The following is a 21,247-nucleotide window of genomic DNA, read 5'->3' as shown; positions in this document are numbered from 1 at the left end:
AATAAACAGAACAAAATAAACTAAAAATAAAACCAAGAAGTCCAGGCAATCCAAGGCTTATAAAAGGTCTTAGTGTTCCTCCTCACCCTCAAAGTCTTACTTAGTAAAAGCCTATGTAGGTTTGTCATTCATTATGCATTCAGAATTTGTCTCCAACTTGTCATATTCGTTTTTCATCTTCTCAAGTGTTGGGATTTTAGAACTATATCATGGCACTCAGCCTTTGTCTGTTTTTGGCCACAGAATACTACAACTATAACGATGAAGCCATAAGAGTGATAAGTATCAGCAACAATTTGTGAAGATCCTTTCATAGTCTAGGGTTGTGCTTGTTGCATTTTGTAAATTAATGCTTACCTATAAATAATTTGGTAACATAGTCATTACTACTTCCAATTTAGCATGGATAACTAGATATTCTTGAGTCGTGAATAAAGGGCAAAGTACAAATTTCAAGGGTAATTAACATTTGAGTCTAGCTTTTTATTGAAAAGCATGTATTCTGAGGAAGTTTTAGGCTTCATTCATGTGTAGAGAAAATTTCTAAAACAATCTGAAAAGAATATAAATGAGACCTCCCTGTGGTTTTGATGAACTTTTTATTTAATAGAGAAAAGAATTATTTCTTCCTTTAATTTTTTCTGCAATCTTTTCTCAACTCTTTCTATATTATAACCTCATATTAAAGAAAACATCTATTCATTGGATTTTTACAAAGGAATCATGAAAATCATTTTGACCGAGAGAATGAACAAAATTCTGATCAAGAAAACACAGACCAGACATAGACACAACTATAAAAATAGGCTTTCATAAATCTAGAGTCTCCTTTTGCTATTAAATATGTAGCTTCATTTGGTAGGTTGAGGCTAGAAGGCCAGGGGGTTGAACTAGTTATCGGGTTCATAGCTAGTTCAAAGCCATTGTGGGTGGTGAGACTCTTTTTCAAATCAAACTAACAGCAACAACAGCAAAAAAAAGTCCCAGGCAAACAACAAGAACAAAAGAAAAACAAAAGATTTATCATTTTCATTAAATAAATATTTTTCTAAAATGAGCTATTGAGGAAAAATTAAAATTTGAAGCAATTTGAAATGTGAGATTCAAATTATATCAGTTTATAAATTCATAAGCACAGAAAGTGAACAGGAAGAGCACACATAGAGAAATATATCATAACCATAGACAAAAAACCCCCAGTATTTCTCAACTTGCTTGCCCCCAAAGGAAGCAAAATCAAAGGGAGATATCCCTTGACTAGTTAGATCCTTTCCCATCCTTGTGTTGGCTAGAGCATGACAAAGCAGCTCTACATTCTGTGTGCTGACTTTTTGAGGGACAGTCATTCAACCTCGCGAAGACTCATGAGTGAACAGTGAATCTACCCCTTCATCTTGTTCCTCTGGATCACACATTTTGTAAATCACTGAAGAATATGAGCTTTCAGGACATGTGCACAGATGTTTATTTTATGTTTTATTTTAGACTGAATTTTCAATTCATCACAGCAACCCTAACATATTACATTTGGAAACTCACTCAATAGATAAAAATACTTTCCAAAATGAGTAAACTTATGGGATTATATCTGTGGAGCTTTTAAATAGAAAACAAACAAACAAGAAAACATGATTTAAAAATAATGCGGAAAGAGGCCAGTATATTTATTGCTTTTTAAGTCTAAAAGCATCATCTTTTTTTTTTTTTTAATGTAGCTGCTTCCATTTTGAACACAAAAAATCTCTTCTCTCTCAAAATTTGCCTCTAACACTCTTGGATCTCTTTCTTCCTCAGCCCATTACCTCCCACAGTCACTGGCCTGGATCCATACCCATTCACACACCCACTCTCATGGGATTACTTACTTCCTCCAGTCTCCATCGCTCAAAAAGTTTATTGTATTTTCCTGGGTGGCCTACGAATCTGTAAAGAGTGTTTGAATTCATTAGCAATTAAGTGAAGTTCACCTGCTGACGCATCACACAGAGTACTTGTGTGGGCAGCCATAATTGTTCACTAGTGCTATTTGCCCCCTCCAGTTGATATTTGCTGAGCACAAACAACATCAAAGTAACTGACTTTAAAAGGAGAAAGTGCTGCACAAACTCAGTACCTATGAGTAGAGAAAGTGCAGGTACATCAATCTGATGATATTCAATACTTTGATTCATGAGGAATTTTAATATTGTGTGGGCCAGGCTAATGACTATCATCATAATGTACCGAATGGTTTTGTTCAAATTGTTTCTGGCTCCTGAATGTTCCCATGGAACCATGTGGATGGATGGCTAACCAAATAGCAAACTGGGCTCCTCAATTTTGTGCTTATTTTTCTCAAATTTTAGATTGAAGGAGAAAAAAATAATTGAAATCCTGGTTTACACATCAAGAAATCATAACTCAGGGATATTTGAAATTATTTTCTTCTAATTTAAATATTAATTATTTATAATTAGATGATAACTCACAGATGGTGTTTTTCTTCTCTCTCTTTCTGTCTCTCTCATGTGTGTGTATGTTTGTGTGTGTTTGTTCAAAATTCAAGTAGTAACTGTCAGAGGTTACTAGAGTAAGAAAACATGCAAAAATTATTACATAATATTCTAAGACAGAGGTAAGAATTCTCTGCTTCTATTACCAAATTGGCAACAGAGATGTTTGTGTTTTGTTTCCTCCCTGGCAATGGCAGGATGTGTAAAGTTAACTCACCTTCCCAAAAAGAATGCAATATAGAAGATAGAACTGTTCAGGTTGACAAACTGGAAAAGGAACATCTTCAAGGCAAAGCTGTTTTCCCATTCTGATTCTGTTCGAGGATACTCTATAAGAAACACAAAATATTGACATACATGAGGTGAATAAAAAAATCTCAGCGTTCAACTTTTAATACCTTTTCAGTCTTGCAAATAAAAGGTAAAAGAGAATGTATACAGATTACCAAATAGAAATAGATGAAAAAATATATATCTATATATATCTATATATTTAACATATTATATATAATATTATTATGGGAAGAGTCAGGCATGGAAAAATCTCTTTTGATCAATAAAAGCTCCATATAGGTCATATTTGGAATGACCAAAATGTCTAGATTGTTAAGATTTAATTGGGAAAAATCATTCTGAGAAGTAAGGAGGATTCAAAGTGTACTATTCTGTTTTAATATATTTTGACTAAGATTACATGAAGGTTTCTCAGGAGAGATCTTTATACTAATCCCCAATGGATTATTTCTTCTAGTATCTTTATATGACCTGATATAGTTGCCTCTGATGTTGACTTTGAACTTGAGCAATGTACCTCAATCTTACCACCACATGGAATAACTTGCTATGTAACATTAAGTACAACAAAAAGGGCTTACTTTAATGATTATGACTTTTAATATGAACCTAGGTTCTCGACTACAAGTAACAAAACAAAGATTTTATAATATTATTTCATGGAACAAATTCTGACTCCTTTTGAATGAGCATCTAACTTGGAATAGAAAATGAATTCTAAATTTTGACAACATAAATATTGTTTTCTTGCTTAATGCATTTATGGCCAAATTATTTCTTAACTTTCCCTTAATGCATCTAGCTACTGATAATAAACTAGCTACTGGTGATAAATGTACTATTTAAGATCATCAGCAGTCATAAATTAGGTTACTTAAAATGTTAATTTATTTTAAAATTTTGTTTGGTGTGTATGAGGTGGTTTCTGAGTTTTAAGACAGTAACGTCATGATACATTTTGACTTCTGATTATGCCTTTACTTTCTTTCTCTTTTTATTTTAAATCTTTTATTCATTTCACATACCAACCTCAGTTCTTACTTCCATCCCTCTTCCCGCCCCCACTCCAGCCTTCCCCACCCCATACTTTTCTCCCAAAGGGTAATGCCTCCTATGGGAAGTCAACAAAACTTGGCACATTAAAATGAGGCAGGATCAGTCCCTCCCTCCTTGCATCAAGGCTGAAACAAGGCATCCCACCATGAGAAATGGGGTACAAAAAGCCAGCTCATGAACCAGAGAAAGACCTTGGTTCCACTGCCAGGAGCCCCTCAAATAAACCAAGCTAAACAATCATTGGACACATGCAGAGGGCCTGGGTGGTTCCATGCAGGCTTGCCAGCTGTCAGTCTAGATCACATGGGTGCAGAGATCCACAGCCAAGCACCAGGCCAATCTCCAGAAGTCCGAACCAAGAGGGGAAGGAAGGGTTATATGTGCAAGGGGGAGGGTCAAAATCATCATGGGGAAATCCACAGAGACTGTTTAACCAAGCTAATAGGAAGCCTATACTTTCATGCCTTGGCTGACTTTATTTCCCGGAATTGCGATCCTAGAGAAGCTAAATAATAAGATGAACCCAAAGAAAAATATATATAGATCCTCATGGAAATTGTAAGCAGACAAGATTGCTAGGCAAAAGTTGGGAGCATGGGGGTGGAAGTGGGGGTAGGGTAGGGGAGGGGGAGAGGGGAAGAGAGAAGGTAGAAGGGACGGATTGGGGAGAGCTTGGGGGAGTGGAATGGTTGAGATGGAGGAAGGGCAGATGTGGGAGCAGGGAAGAAGATATCTTAATTAAGAGAGCCATTTTAGGGGTGGCAAGAGACTTGGCTCTAGAGGGGTTCTCAGGTGTCCATGAAGTACAAAAACTGCATCGAAAAAATAGTAAGAAGTAAAGAACCAAGTCTAGCACATGCCCTTAATCCCAGACACTGGAGGCAGGGCCAGGTAGATATTTGTTAGTTTAAGTTCAAACTGGTTTACTAGTGAGTTTCAGGTAGGTAGTGCCACATAGTGAGACCCTGACTCAAAAAACAAAAACAAACAAGCAAAAAACCTAAAATAAAAGAACTAGCAAAAAATACTTTATAGTGTTTCCTTTCTAATTGTAGTTATTGGCAAGACAGAATCTTGGAATATAACTTTTGTTCATTTTAATAAGGGAAGCAGAAAAATAAATCTATTATTATATAACTGTTTAAGAAATGATCCTTGGGCTGGAGAGATTGTTCAGCTATTAAAAGTTATGCTCCCAATAAGAATGTCAAGAAATGAACTTCTCTCCTCCATATTCTTTTATTTGTTTTCTTTTTAATTTCTTTCTTTACTATTTTAAGTATTTGCAATATACATATTCAGATGACTCCTTTCTGAATCCCTCAGAACTAAGTATTCAAATAGGTATTAATATGGAATCATAAAACCTAATGAGACTAGGACAAAGGAGAAACTAGCAGATGGTCAGGTCTGTTTCCTAAAAATCAAAAAATAATTGAAATCAAGTAACTAGCTAGATCAGCAGAGGAGCCTAAAACTGAAGTCTGAGCATGAGGTAGTGGTTGAAGAATAAAATTTCCCCAAAAGAATGCTGAGACATGCTTATCAGATCACAGATCAATAAAGATATGACTTGGAGGATCCAAGAAGAGATAATGTATACACACGTATATTCTGACAACCATAGCTATTTTTCTGAGTCAGCAGACAACAAGGTAGGCCGAACAGAGGTAAACATGACGCTGAAGGGAAGTTGTCAAATCTAAAACACTATCTAAAATTCTAACAGTTGGGTTTTTTCAAAGGACAGAATCTTTTCCACTCTACAGGTCTGGTAACCAGTCAACAATACACACTACGTGTGCTACATGTATCATTTTTGTTTTGTTGTGTTGTGTTTACTGCCAGTTCAGGCACCTGGGATCAATTCCTGGAGTCCACAACGTGGGAGCAAAAAACTGACTCCAAAAGACACACACACACACACACACACACACACACAACAAATGTAATCCAAAATTTTAAGTGAATGAGTGTCATTATTTACTAGCATTTCAGAAAGTCTTTTATAAGAAAGACATCAAAATACAGAGATAAAAGGAACCGGCCAGAAACTTGGTACTAGGGAAATCCTCAGGAATCCAAAAGAATGACCCTAGATAAGACCCTAAGCAATAGTGGAGAGGGTACCTGAACTGGCCTTCCTGTGTAATCAGATTGAAGACTACCTTAATTTTCATCATAGAACATTCATATATCAACTGATGGAAGCAGATGCAGTGATGCACAACTAAGCATTGGACCGAGCTGGTGGAGACCAGCCCAAGAGACGGAGGAGCGATAATATGAGCAAATGGATCATGACCATAATGTTGATACCCATAGAAACAACTGTCTTGAGCTAGTGTGAGCTCATTGTCTCTTGACTAATAATGAAAGAACTTGCATAAGATCTAACTTGGCCCACTGAATGTGGGTGACAGTTGTGTGACTTGGGCAGTATGTGGGGCCACTTGTATATAGGACCAGGATTTATCCCTAGCGCTCAAATTGAATGTTGGAGCCCATTCTTTTTGGAGGAATACCTTGCTTAGCCTAGATATAGGGTGGAAGGGTCCTGCCTCAAAGTGATATGTCAGACTGTGTTGACTTCCCTTGATCCTTTACCTTACTTTACCTTCTTTTGGGAGTGGATGGGGGAGCTAGAGTGGTGAGAAGGTGGGGGAAGAGGGAGCGGGAGAGGTAGTAGAACTAGGATAGGTATGTGAAATGAGAAAAAATTGTTTTGTTTTGTTTTTAACAAAAGAAAAATGTTTATTAGAAATCATATTTCACAGTCATAGACCAATGCTATTATTACCACGAATTACTTTTTTTGGAGTGTCTTTGTTTCTTTCTTATTTTTTTATTGTTTTTATTGAGCTATATATTTTTCTATGCTCCCTTCCTGTCTTCCCCCTCCCCCTTTCCCTCTTCCATGATCCCCATGCTCCCAGTTTACTCAGGAGATCTTGTCTTTTTCTACTTCCCATGTAGATTATTTCCATGTATGCCTCTCTTAGGGTCTTGGTTGACTAGGTTCTCTGGGGTTGTGAATTGTAGCCTGGTTTTTATTTGCTTCATGTCTAAAAGTCACGTATGAGTGAGTACATATTATATTTGTCTTTCAGGGTACTATTTACCTCACTCAATATGATGTTTTCTAGATCCATTAATTTGCCCACAAATTTTAAGATGTCATTTTTCCTGTTGTATAGTACTCCATTGTGTAAATGAACCATATCTTTTTTTTTTTTTAATCCATTCTTTGTTGAAGGGCATTTAGGTTGTCTCCAAGTTCTGGCTATGACAAATAATGCTGGTATGAACATAGTTGAGCACATGTCCTTGTGGTTTGATTGAACGTTCCTTGGCTATATACCCAAAAGTGATATTACTGCATCTTGAGGTAGGTTGTTTCCTAATTTTCTGAGAAAATGCCATACTGATATACAAAGGGGCTATGCCAGCTTGCATTCCCACCAGCAATACTAGAGTATTCCCTTTACCCTGCATCCTCTCCAGCATAAGCTGTTATTAGTGTTTTTGGTCTTGGCCATTCTTACAGGTGTAAGACGGAATCTTCTGAGATTGTTTTGGTTTACATTTCTCTGATGGCTAAGAATGTTGAACACTTCCTTAAGTGTCTTTCAGCAATTTTCATCTGTTGAGAGTACTCTGTTTAGGTCTAGATCCCATTTTTTGTTGGATTATTTGTTCTTTTGATGACCAGTTTCTTTAGTTCTTTGTATATTTTGGAGATTAACACTCTGTCCAATGTAGGGTTGATGAAGTAGCCATTCTGTAGGCTGCTGTTTTATTTTGTTGACCATGTTCTTTGCTTTACAGAAGTTTCTCAGTTTTAGGAGGTTCCATTTATTTATTGTTTCTCTCAGTGTCTGCACTACTGGTGTTATATTTAGGAAGTACTCTTCTGTGCTAATATGTTTAAGTATACTTCCCACATTCTCTTCTTTGAGGTTTGGTGTGGTTGGTTTTATATTCAGGTCTTTGATTTATTTGAACTTGAGTTTTGTGCATGGTGATAGATATGGATCTAGTTTAATTCTTCTATATGTTGATACCCAGTTATGCCAGTACCATTTTTTGAATATGCTTTTATCCCCATTTTATATTTTTTGCATCTTTGTCAAAAATCAGGTGTTCATGGTGTGTGAATTGATACTCAGGACTTCAATTCTGTTTCATTGGTCATTTTGTCTTGTTTTATGCCATTACCAGGTTGTTTTCAGTACTGTAGCTCTGTAGTAGAGTTTGAAGTCAGAGATTGTGATGCCTCCAGAAGCGCCTTTATTGTACAGTACTGTTTTGGCTATCTGGGATTTTTTGCTTTTCCATATGAAGTTGAGAGTTGTTTTTTCAAGATCTGTGAAGAATTTTGCTAGAATTTAGATGGGCATTGCGTTGAATCTGCAGATTGCTTTTGGTAAGATTTCCGTTTTTACTATGTAAATTCTACCTACCTAAGAGCATGGGAGATCTTTCCATTTTCTGATGTATTTTTGAATTTCTTTCTTCGAAGATTTAAAGTTCTTGTCAAACAGGTCTTCTACTTCTTTGGTATTGGAGAAGGGAGAGAGCGCTTGTTGGTTCCCAGCTGCCCAGCTAGCTTAGACCCAAAATAATTACACAGAAACTGTATTAATTAAATCACTGCTTGGCCCATTATCTCTTGTTTCTTATTGGCTAACTCTTACATTAATTTAACTCATTTCTATTAATCTGCATATCACCACGAGGTTGTGGCCTACAAGCAAAGTTTCAGCATGTCTATCTCCGGCAGCGGCTCCATGGCATCCCCCTAACTCTGCCCTTCTTTCTCCCAGCATTCAGCCTAGCTTTCTCTGCCTACCTAAATTCTGCCTTGCTATAGGTCTTTATTCATTAATGGTAATCACAGCACAAAGAGGGGACTCTCATATCACTTTACTCAGAGTTACTATGAGATATTTTATGCTATTTGTGGCTATTGTGATGGGTGATGTTTCTCTTATTTCTCATCCCATTTATCATGTGTATAAAGGAGGGCTACTGACTTTTGGGGGTTTATCTTGCATCCTGCTATATTACTGAAGGTGTTTATGAGTTATAGAAGTTCTTTGATTGAATTTTTGGGGTCACTTATGAAAATTATCATAAAATTATCATATCATCATCATCAAACGGTGAGAATTTGACTTCTTGAGAAAAGATTTTTTTAAAAAATAATTTTAATAAAAAGAAATGAAACAGTATTATTCAACAGGAAGTAGACTTTATAGAGGCTAACCACTATCTGTTTTTCTTCAGGGATTATGTGTCAAACTCATATCAGTATTATTAAATGACATTCTTAGAAAATATTATCCTCACCAGGTTGTGGTGGTGCATACCTGCAATCCCCAAACTCAGGAAGCAGAAGCAGGCAGATCTTTAAATTGCAAGCCAGCTTAGGCTCCAGAGCAAGTTCCAGGAAACAACGCTACATAGAGAAACATTGTCTTAACCAACCCCCTCGCTCCCACACACAAACACACATATTCTGAGAGAGAGAGAGAGAGAGAGAGAGAGAGAGAGAGAGAGAGAGAAAGAGAGAGAGAGATCCTCATTTTAGGCAACAAATTTGACGTGTCCAAAAGCAAGGTTATTGATCACAACTTTGCAACTAACTTAGAATAATCTGCAGAACACAGCTTTCCACCCATGTGTTCTCACTCCAGAGCCTCCACTCTGCTTGATGGAAGGAATGACGGAATCAATTACTTGAAGTTTTCCACTGATCTTGACACATAGGCCACAGCATGTTTATGACATCCCTCCTCCACACACATCACACACACATGAAGGTGTGCAAAGAACTGAGAAATCTGGGAAAAAGTTTCCCAAGTAATGATAAATAAATTTTTTAGTGTCTTGATGGATAGTTTCAGATGACTTACTTTGCAACCTTGTGTTGTCTAATGTAGCTCAATTTATAGACCCACCTCTCTTTGGTGATTTACAAATCCTTCCAAAACTGAAGACATAAAAATGGTAAAATACACAAAATTTCTAAAAACTAATATTCACAGTGTTATTTATGTACTTCAAGTAAAATAAGGGAGCAAACTTACCTAAGTTAGTGAGGAGATATGCAATTTTTTCATAGGCCTGCAAAGGAGTGTGCAGATAAGTATTATTCTATTTTATATAGTGCTGGAATTTGCATTCTTCAAAGAAGTGTCTAAAAAGTATCTACAAAGAGGATACATTTTTAGCGAAGTAGAAATATTTATTAACACAGTGTGTAGTGTTCTATATGTGTATACACACAAAATATCTGAACTAGGAATGAGTAAGCACATATTATTCTCATTGTACGTTGCCCTTTTCTGTGCCCCACATTAGACCATGCCTTTTCCATGCTCCCATTATAAAGTCAGGTGACAGAATCAGGTCCTCTGAGGATTTTTAACAGGATGGACTTTATCAGCTTACAAATAACATTTGACCTGTCGCTGTTTGTCAATACTGACTGAATTTCCTCATGCAGATTGAAAACCAATTCTGTAAAAATAGTTTCTGTTTACAGTATTTCACCTGTGCCAGTACTTTCCATATATTATTTATACAACAGCATTTCTTTCAAGTAAGTATAATAACCTCATCTTACAGAATAAAAGGCTAAGATTGAGAATATGGCACATAGCCTGATAGAATAAAATACTAAGTAAGAAGTGCAGTATAAAGCAAATAAGGATGATCTTTTATGAGCATCTTTCACCAAATATGCATTGTCTTAGTTCTTGGCACATAGAACCTTGGCACATCTATAAATTTTATGATGAAATATCTTTAGCTGGATGCCCAAAGAGATGGTAATAACATTTGGAGGACAGTTATAAATTTCGGTTAGAAAGTTATCCAGGGTAATTAAGAACTTGACTAGTCTATGCCCAAATGACACAGCTGATTGGTACCACCATACGTTACACTCCACAATCAGTCCACAAAATGAGTTGCTAAATCCAATTATAAAGGCCGAAAGAACCCATGACTTAGACACATTCAAATGTATGGTATTTGTTAGTAACTGTGTTGATAGAGTAGGTTGTCTTTGCATGAAATGAACTACATGATTTGAAATGGCTGTATAACTGGGGTAAGAAAAAATGATTAGGGCCACAAACAATCATTCTGGCTCTAACCCCTAAATAGTGCACAAGATACCATATTGGAGAGCTTCTTAATGTACCAATGTTATATACAGTAAGCAGAACTTCTCTTTCTCATATACAGTTATTTTATTAAGTGCTCATCAGTAATTTCTAATATGTTAGGTAGAACTTAGAAGAAGTAAATAATAATTATGCAAACATAGTCTATATTTTCAGGGAACTTAATTTCCAGTTGGAAGGCACAAATGACCAACATATATGTTAAAAGATAAAGAAAGTCAGGGGGTGGTAGCACATGCCTTTAATCCCAGCCTTGAGGAGACAGAGGCAAGCAGATGTCTGAGAGCTCAAAAGCGGCTTGGTCTACAGAGTCTAATGCCAACCAAGGCTATCCAGAGAAACCCTGTTTTGTCAAAATGAAACAAAATCAAATAGGTTAAAAATATTACTTTATAGTAGAAAAGCCTCTTGAAGAACATGATGCATCCTTCAGAAGCAAGGGAGCGTGTCAAGCAAAAATGTGGACTGAGGATATCCCTTGGGAAAATGAACGCAAAGTTCCTGAGACTGATAGTCTCATCACAATGGGCATAGACTTAGGACAATAATGGCATAAATAGCAGAGCAAATTAGCCATTGATAAACCAGAGGAGTCCTGGAGGGAAACAGGTTGCTAAGGATTTTTTTTTATCATGACAGTCATTTTAGAATTCACTCTGAGATTAGAAGGAATCAGTTTTCCAGCAACTTTTGTTGATGCATTACATAAAAATAAACTGAGAGGAAAAAGCAGCCATTTCTTCAAGTTCCATCTTACCAGATTTTAAGATATATATTTGAAATTGGATTACTTATGATTTAATTTTTGAAGATGTATTTTCTCATATTGGCTATGTATCAGTATTATTTTATGTCTCACAAATTAGTTATTTTAGGGACTGAATAAAACAAAGTATTTTAGAATGTTTGTTTTAAATGCAGTTTCTCTAACTCCACAAAGGAGATTCTGCAGGCTATTTGATACATAGTTTAGTGTGTTTAGGACACACTTCTAAAATTGTTTTTATGGTTAGTATAATGGAATCATGTTTAAATTTTGATTACAGTAGAACATATTTTCTTCTAAGTTGAAAATTTATTTAGAGATGCCATGATATACTACTTCCAAAAATGTGCTTGTGTCAGCAGAAGTACAGCATTTGGTTTAGTTTAAACTAAAATATATGCTGCAAACTTGAAAGACGCTGAGAATACAATGCAAGTAACAAAATTAGCTTGTTCACACAACAGGCAGGATACTAGAATATTTGAAAAATAAAATCCATACAACTTGCTCAAAGGATATATTTTAAACACAGTTCCAGTATTAAAAAGAGACCAGGGGATCTAGCTTAAAATATACCAACAAACAATAACAGGAAGAAGAAGCTATGGCCTCAGCTAAGTGGACTCAATATTTTAACGGTGGGAAAGAAGTATTAAAACAAACAGCAAAACGATGTTCACAAAGATATTGTTTAATTGCTCTAGAGATTCCCATGCAGTTCAGGACCTCATGACAAGGGTAAAAACAGAGATAATTCTGTTCTACATATGGGACCCAGAAAAAGCTATACGGAGGAAGTGATCCTTAACTGTTATTTTCAGTGATGAAGAGATATTCTCCAAGGATACAAAAAGAAAAAAAAGAACATTTCAGGCAGAGAAAGCTCTGTGAACCAAAAAATTGGGGGTGTGAATTAGCAAAGTGCTGGACCAGAGAAAGCGGCTCTTCATGTTGGAACGCTGACATGACAGGGAAGGAGGAAGGGAGGGAGGTGGAAGGGATAGAGAGAGGAGAGGCTTTAGATAAAAAAAAGGAAAAACTGGCTTCAATAAAGCAGGGTCTCATTCACTAAACTAAAAAAGGGATAATTTACATTGGATTCCGAAACAAAGTTCACAACAAATAATCTAATAGGATCAAAAAGGAAAGAATGTTCCAGAACAGCACACGGTTTGTGGGATACCCTAAATTCCCTAAAGAGCCTAGTCTCCCGATTTAAAAACAAACGCTTGGTGGTTTAAAATATTTTCCCATGCCTACATTTCATAGCTTAGTGCATTCAGATTAGAGCTGAAAAGCACATTAGACTAGCAGAATAACTGTACTTAGGCTCAGTCCTTCATAAGCACATTTTAAAGCTACGTACTGAGTTTGACCTGAAAATAAGAAAAGGTAGCCTTTGGATAGTCAGATGAATGTTTTAATAAAATAATATTTGACAATTTAGTGTGTCCTTATTTGTATTAAGCTCTTAAACTAATCCTGTATATTCAGGTGAATTGGAAAGAAGGTCAAAAGCACCGAACATCAGCAGACACATTTTTAAAATCAGATATTGCTCTCTCTTTGTATATATTCTACATTAATTTTCAGAATTAAAAATTATTTAGTATTGAGTTTTTTTTAATGTTTATTGAACACTGTTTGGTTTAGTAACAGATATGATTTTATGGACTGTTTGGGGATTATATATATATATATATTTATATATATATAACATTCTATATAGATAAAACTGAATAACAATAACATTATAGATAAAACTGAAATGGAATAACAGAATTTATTTTAAAAGTGGTAGCTTCTGAAAGAAAAATTTGCTTATTTCTCACAGTGGCTATTCATTTTCTCCTAAAGTCTTTTCTTGCCAGTCCTTCCTGGTAAAATTTGTCATATCATTGTCAGGGACAATTGAATATAAGTGTAAATTCCTTAATATAATATCATGATTTGAGTATTTCTAAGCTATTTATAAAAATTCTCTCCAAAATCTCTCTCTCTCTTTCTCTCTCTCTCTCTCTCTCTCTCTCTCTCTCTCTCTCTCTCTCTCTCTCTCTGTGTGTGTGTGTGTGTGTGTGTGTGTGAGAGAGAGAGAGAGAGAGAGAGAGAGAGAGAGAGAGAGAGAGATTTGGGTCAATTTATTTAAATTGTTTGAATCTCAGTTTCTTCTTTAATATACTGGACATGGAATCTACTTTAGGGGATTGATCAAAGAATTAAATTCTCTTTAATTTGTCATTAGTGTCTTATATGTTCAGAAAACATTGCTTTTTATTGACTAAAGCTCTTAAGAACTAGACCAGGCATCATGAAGTTATTTCATAAATATACATTCAATTATGAGTCCATATACACATGTGATTTTTGAAACAAAGATGCTCCTTTTAGAAATTATTACATAGTAACCTGAAAGAATGATCATGTAGAGTCAAAGATAGTTAATTCCTACATCCTAGAAAGGTTGATCTCATTAGGGTGGAAAGGGAATGAAGAGAAAACAAACACAGTTACTTGGGAGGAAATACTGTGATCAATTAAACTGGGCTTTTAGATAGCCAAGCCACAGCATCCTAGATGCTGAGCAAGTTTATTATATATAGTTGAAAAGCACGGCAGGTTAGGCTGGTCCCAGCGGGAGCAATGTCTGTAGGGGATCAGTCTTTAGGTTGCAAACATCTTTGGGGAGAAAGCCTTGCACATACTATGGACATTTGCACTGAGACCTTGAGCACAGCAGCAGGTAGGCTTTGCCATTTCTGATTGGTCTAAAGCATTGGGCTCATTGATGCAGTCATGCTCATGTCAGCAACACACAGTCCTTTTGACTTAATTTACTTCCTACCATAACAACACAATAAAAACTGGCATGGTGTCACACACACACACACACACACACATGTTTCAACACTAAGGAAGAATAATCTTTTCTCACTGTCTTTACGTCTATTGAAGAATAGTGTCACAAATGCTTACAAGATTCAGCAGCATGATGATTATGAAATTGATACAGACTGCAGCAGCAGATGTAGCGAACTGCCAGTGCTGTTTGATGAAGTTCCACTTGAACGATGCAAATTGTTCCATGACAACCAGGCGGTACACTACAACGGCAAACACCGCTGTGATGACCAAGGAGATCTGCAGGGAGGACAAGGAGAGAGAAGTGAGGACACCATGTCTTTCGTGTTACTAAAAAATGACAAGTAAACCACAAATCCATACTCCAAACGTTGAACGTAATTCTCTTTCTGGGGAAAAAAATCCATAAATTATGTTGTCCCCGTTAAGGAAGGATGTTAAACTAGAGTTAGACAACAATGTAAGCTTTAAACTTAAACATACAAATGCCATGCGCAACATATTTTTAATTAGCTAGATTTAAGCATCACATTTGTAAGTACACTTCAAAACATCATGTTTCTTGTGCTACGTACAAACTTTATCTGTTACATTAAATGAACAAATAGTAACCCATTGCTATTGTATGTACCCAACATGTGTAAAGCCTCATTTCCATCCCCAACAACCAAAGACTATATGTAGTGAAATAAATAAATTAGGGAATAAATGAAAGCAAAACAGAAATAAGAAATAGTTATGCTGTTTTAGTACAGAAAACAGTTATCACACTAAAGTGTAAATTCTGTCCAAAAATCCTCTTTCATATAGATGGCTTAGTTTTAAGCAGATATTTTGCTTGTAGAGGCCAACTCTCAGAATTTCTGTCTTACGGTAACTGTTTTTCTAGTAAGTGTTTTATTCAAAGAGATGCTGAGATACTGCAAGGAAATGTCACAAGACTGGCTGTGCTTTCCAGTTATATGCAGTTTGTGTGTGTGTGTGTGTGTGTGTGTGTGTGTGTGTGTGTGTGTGTGTGTGTATGTGTGTGTGTGATACTGAAAAGGGTAATTTTCTTTTGCATTTTTAGGAGTACAAAATTAGTTGGTATGTTGAATTAACCTTCTAAACCTGGAGTCCCACAACATTTTTATACAGATGTCTATATTTTACCATGAAGAAGATTCCTGAGACAGACACAAGAAGGCGTGTGACTTTGTCGGATGAAGGCTGATGAGGCTCGGGTTTCCCTGTGATGGGGTTTATCACCTCCATCCTGTAATATTTTGCTTCAAACTGGGGGCGAAGTGTTTCCTATGGGAGAAACTGAGGTTACCTAAATAGCAATTCCACAAATTAAAAAAGAAAAACTTCCAACAATGAACATAACTCTTACACTTAGCCTGCTTTCATATTGCTTGCTCAAAGATACATACTTTAAAAATAATAATACTACTTATATTGCAAATAAATCTCTTGGTGAATTTTAATTAACACAATTTTCTATGGATCCACTCTAAGAAAACATTAAAAGTATAGTTTCAGCAACATCTGCTTCTCCCTTGACCCCTGATACCTTCGTGAAGTGAGAAATCTCATCAGTGTGATGCAATGATGGACTCTCTTCCTGGTATGTGCATTGAAGAGCCCTGAGTTTTATGTGATTCCCCAGATTCCTTAACTTCTGCTTTCCTGATATCTTTCTTACCTCCTCTTCTTCCCATTCAATAAGGTCCCAAGCATAAGTCAGTATACTTCTTCTTCTTTTCCAGAACTCAAGAAAGACTGTGGCTATAAAATATAATAACAATAACAACAATAATAATAGCAATAATTATTGCTATTAATTATTAATTAATTATCCACCTTAAGCACACCATATTGCTTTTCTTCAGACTGGTATATTTTATCATGTAATTAAATTGTTTAATGTGATTAAGCACTACTAAATAAATGTTGGAATTATGTTAATATCATCTTCCTTTCTGGTCTTTATATAATATTGTCTGTATGTATGCCTAAAGGGAGGCAACCTTTAACATTGGTGATGTTTTTGTTAGCATGGTATGTCAAAATAATGCTGGGAAAGTCAAAATTATAAAAACAAATGCTATTGCCTTTTTCATGATTATTCAACATTACCTTAAAACTTTAAACTTTCATCTACTAATGATAGTCAAAACTTGATACTTATTCATCCAAGACCAGAGAGAATAGTATGAGACAAAGAGATAAATTATAAGGTCATCTTAGTGGGAAGATGAGAAAAGAGATCAGATAAGATTCTCTCATACACATGTGGCTATGTTCAAGCTGAAAGAGACACAATGGAAAAAGTTAAGAAATGCCTAAATTATTATGTGATGTTTCTGCATAAAAAATATGAGAGAGAATGTGGCTGTACTCTACACCTTTAAGGATTTTGTGGCTCTAGCTAAGAGCTCAACTGTACAGTCCCAAATATTAACGAACTATCTGTACAAGAATCTATCTATTTTCTGCTCTTGAGTTTTGGTCAGGTACTATTGGTGTGGGAGAATTGTCTGTAATCTGTCAATCATGTTTTAAATAAACGCTGATTGGTCAGACAGGAAGTATAGGTGGGAAAACCAGATAGGAAGTAGAGAGAATGGGAGAGTTCTGGGAAGGAGGAAGCTGATTCCTCCTAGTCTTGCACAGACCACCAAGGAAGCAGGATGTGAGCTGCCAGCTGAAAAAGGTACTGAGCCATATGGCAAAAATAGATCAGCAAAATGGGTTAATATAAGCTACAAGAGCTAATAAGTAGCCTGAGCCAATGGGCCAATCAACTTATAATTTATGGAGACCTCTGTGTGATTTTCTTTGGGACTAAACGAGGTTCAATTTAAATTAAGCAATGATAATATGTCATGACTTCTGGCCAAGAACACTTTACATTTTTTATGACTAAAAACACAGAATGTTCAATCACATTTTATTTAATACGAGTCTCGTCAAGGCTTATCACTGAACTGTGTGAAATTGCCTCATAACGGCCCTTACTAGCATATACTTGAACAAGACACAACCAACAGAAAATCTAAATAAAATAAATGTGACCTTGAACGATGGAAGTTTCAAAGCATAAGGTTCAGGAACAGATACTGAATCCAGACAAGATGACATTTTTATTGAACTCAATATTGAATTAGGCTGTGTGTTAAAAGTCCATTCTCACCGAGATACATTCATTTCATGCATGGCTTATTTATTTGAGCTCTTGAGGAAATCTACATTCTCACTTTTAAACTTAACTTGAAAGAAAGCTTCCAGAATAGCTTAGTGTGCCAGACACAGAGCAAGGATGAAATTTATAACTTCAAAAATTGTAGCAGGCGAGATCGGGCATGTTCAGGGTGGTATGGCCCTGAACGGTCCTTGCCCCACTATCACGCTGATGATTATCTCGAATATTACCATAGAATCTTCGTCTGACGATAGATGGAGATAGAGGCAGAGGCCCTCATCAGAGCAATGGACTGAGCTCCCAAGGTCCGGTTGAAAGGCAGAAGGAGGAGGAAGATGAGCAAGGAAGTCAGGATCGCGAGGGGTTGGTCCACCAGCTGAGACAGCGTGCCTGTTCTAATGGGAGCTCAGCAAATCCAGCAGGACCATGTCTGAATGAGCATGTGATCAAATCGGACTCTGTGAATGTGGCTGATATGGGGGCTGACTGAGAAGCCATTGATAAAGGCACTGGGACCTGTTTTTACGGCATGTTCTGGCTTTTTGGGACCCTAGTCTATATGGATGCACAGCTCCCTTGGCCTGGATGTAGTGGGGAGGGCCTTAGACTTCCCACAGGGCAGGAGAGGGAGGAGGAGATGTGGGGGAGCAATGGGAGGGGATTGGGAGGAGGGAAGGTAGTGCAAATAATTGAATGAAAAAATAAAAATTAAAAAAAGAATAAAAAAGATTTTGGAATTTTCCGAAAAAAAAAATTGTAACAGTCGTTGCTTCTGGCGATCACCACAAATCGATGGATGTAGTGTATTCTTACTTTAATGAAAGTGGTGTTTATTCAAGTTTATATATATTTTAAAAATAGTAATACTGTGCTTGATTTATGGGTTTTTAATGAATGTAAATTATACTTTGAAAGACAGTTTCAGGTACGGGCATAGTGAAGCCCACCTTTAGTCCCAGGACTAGGAGGCAGAGACAGGCATAGGTTTGTGAGTTCTACGCCAGTCTTTTCTACATACTGAGTTCTAGGTTAGTCAGAATTGCATAGAGAATCTGTCTCGAAAATAAATAACAGTTTTAAAATACTTCTGTTTTCTTTATTTTGGAGGGTTTTTTTTGTGATGGCCAGAAAACTCCTCTACCATTAATTTACAGTATCAAACAGAAGTATACCAATATCTTTTCTTTCGAGACAGTTTCTTTCTATACATGTCAGGCTAGCCTAGAGCTTTCTGTGTTGCTCGGACTAGTCTCAAAACACTGAATATCCTACTTCAGTCTTCAGATTGCTGATATTAGGGACACGAATTAACATGCACAGACAAACTAATTAAAAAAAACAAAGAGGATTAAATATATTACTTGGCTGGATCCTCATAACAACTGTGTAGTGTTCCCCAGGTTTGCATTTTATGATGTCACAGTAATTTTTACTCCTATGGTTAGCATAAGGGAGTTCAGCTTGCATGACCATATTGCATTACATAAACAGATTTAAGTTGGCTAGTAGCACAAATCATAAGCACAGGGATTAGAAATGAACTGACATGTAGGCTGAGAAAAAACAAACCAACAAAATCCTGCACAGTTCACTGGTATAATTTTCTTACAGATGACTGCAAGGAAATTATGGTTTTGGATACTTCAAGGCAATTGTACATTCATAGCAGGTGAGAAGTGGTGCACAAGACCTCAGCCAACTCAGGCCAAGCAAAAGTCCAGCATGAAGAACACAGGTGGGTTCCTGTAAGGATTGGAGAAAGCCCTGAGTGAGTGAAATACTGGATGAATGTATATTTTGACACGATCAAGGTCCAATCAAGGACTCTGAGACCAATTTGTCCACAGTAAATTGGCAAAGACATTACCCATATATTTCATAAAATCTTTCCTCAGGAGTCTGAGTGTGAAGCTTTATGAGACATTGGTCAGTGTGTGCAAAGACTAACAATTACAGCTTCCTTCTCCTGGGTGTGAAAGCCTGAGACTACTAACCTACAGAGACCTCCTACTGACACTAACCCTTCCACATGTACTGTACCTAATAAGCATGACTTCTGAGTTGTGCTGGTAATGATTAGAGAGTCCTCCCTCCATGGTGCCAGTTTCTTTGCACGTGTGTCCCTGTGTATAGGTATTCCTTGTTCTTTGGATGACCCTTGCCAGTGTTTCAGGACCCAAGCCTAAAGGGACATGGCAGGGATCCACCCTTGACTAAGAATCTATTGACCACTGAGACAGTTGGGGTTTTTTTGTTGTTGTTGTTGGTTTTTTTTTTTTTGACTGTCCCTGATACATCAAACATCCTCCAGTGGAAGGACCCACATCAAAGTCTATAAGGGTAGCACAAACTGGATTTGACAGGATAAAACAGTACACAAAGTTGAGTGGATACACATGGGTGGTGGATCTGGCAGGAGTTCAAGAAGGGGGTAAATAAAATTAAAACACATGGCACAAAATTCACAAAGTCTTAAGTAATATTATTTAATTAAAAAAGATTTTGGAGAGACCAGCCTCTTTTCCTCCTATTGAGTTGCCTTGTCCAACTTAGATGTGAGGACTTTTATCTTGCCTTATTGTATCTTGTTATGTTATGTTTGGTTGTTGTCTCTTGGACGTTTTGCTTTTTTTCTGAAAGGAAGTGGAGGTGGATCTGGGGGACGGGGAGGGAACCATTTTCATTAAAAATAAATAAGTAAAATAAATGTCATGGCTTGCTCTTAATAAATGAAGATTTTTCCAGGCGATGGTGGTATATGCCTTTAATTCCAGCACTTAGGAGCCAGAGGCAGGCAGATCTCTGAGTTCAATGCCAGCCTGATCTGTAGGAGCTAGTTCCAGGACAGGAACCAAAACTACAAAGAGAAACCTTGTCTCAAAAGAAAAAAAAAAGAAGAAGAAGAATATTTGACCTACTGGCTTACATGTTGTCCAACATCCTCCTTGAATAAAAAACCAATTTCAACTTGGGAGGGAGAGGCAGGAGGATTACTGTGAGTTCTGCGGAGCAAGTTTGAGGACAGGCTCCAAAGCTACAGAAAGAAACGCTGCCTCAAAAGAAAAATAGGATTATTTACCATTCTTCCAACACATCTGTCTGCCAATCTCCATATGCATCCCTGTCTAGTCCAGAACTTGTGCTTAGACCTGAGATTGTTGATATGTATAACCACATCCTGAGCGAATTTCATTCTCAATAGAAGAATTAGGATGCAAAAGAGGGTTGAACTGGCATCTAGTTCAGCACTGAGTACAAGACATGGGATGTCATGGATCCAGGACTCTGAATGATTCATTTGACAAATCATAAAAGTAGCAAAGGCATTTTAATCATCTCAAGGTAATCAGCGGAGGGAAACTTGGCATGCACAGTTGACTTTGTGATCCTGCATGGT

The 21,247-nt window shown here is 36.7% G+C and overlaps 1 protein-coding gene across 3 annotated transcripts in view; it reads right to left on the bottom strand.

Annotated features, from left to right (window-relative positions):
• The window catches only part of Ano3 (anoctamin 3), a 237,156-nt gene that overhangs the window by 18,750 nt on the left and 197,159 nt on the right, over nt 1-21,247 (bottom strand). For all 3 annotated transcript variants that reach the window (XM_087911333.1, XM_087911334.1, XM_087911335.1), the window contains 6 exons: nt 16,351-16,433; nt 15,816-15,956; nt 14,778-14,942; nt 9,935-9,971; nt 2,710-2,821; nt 1,866-1,923 (listed from right to left, as the gene is read on the bottom strand). In XM_087911333.1, the coding sequence (XP_087767459.1) occupies nt 1,866-1,923; nt 2,710-2,821; nt 9,935-9,971; nt 14,778-14,942; nt 15,816-15,956; nt 16,351-16,433 (596 nt within the window). The remainder of the gene's footprint in view (nt 1-1,865; nt 1,924-2,709; nt 2,822-9,934; nt 9,972-14,777; nt 14,943-15,815; nt 15,957-16,350; nt 16,434-21,247) is intronic.

The sequence above is a fragment of the Myodes glareolus genome, chromosome 10 (genome assembly GCF_982192425.1).
Source record: "Myodes glareolus chromosome 10, mMyoGla1.1, whole genome shotgun sequence".
NCBI classification, from domain to species: domain Eukaryota; kingdom Metazoa; phylum Chordata; class Mammalia; order Rodentia; family Cricetidae; genus Myodes; species Myodes glareolus.
Note: the sequence above shows the minus strand (reverse complement) of the source record. Positions and strands in the feature narration are given on the sequence as shown.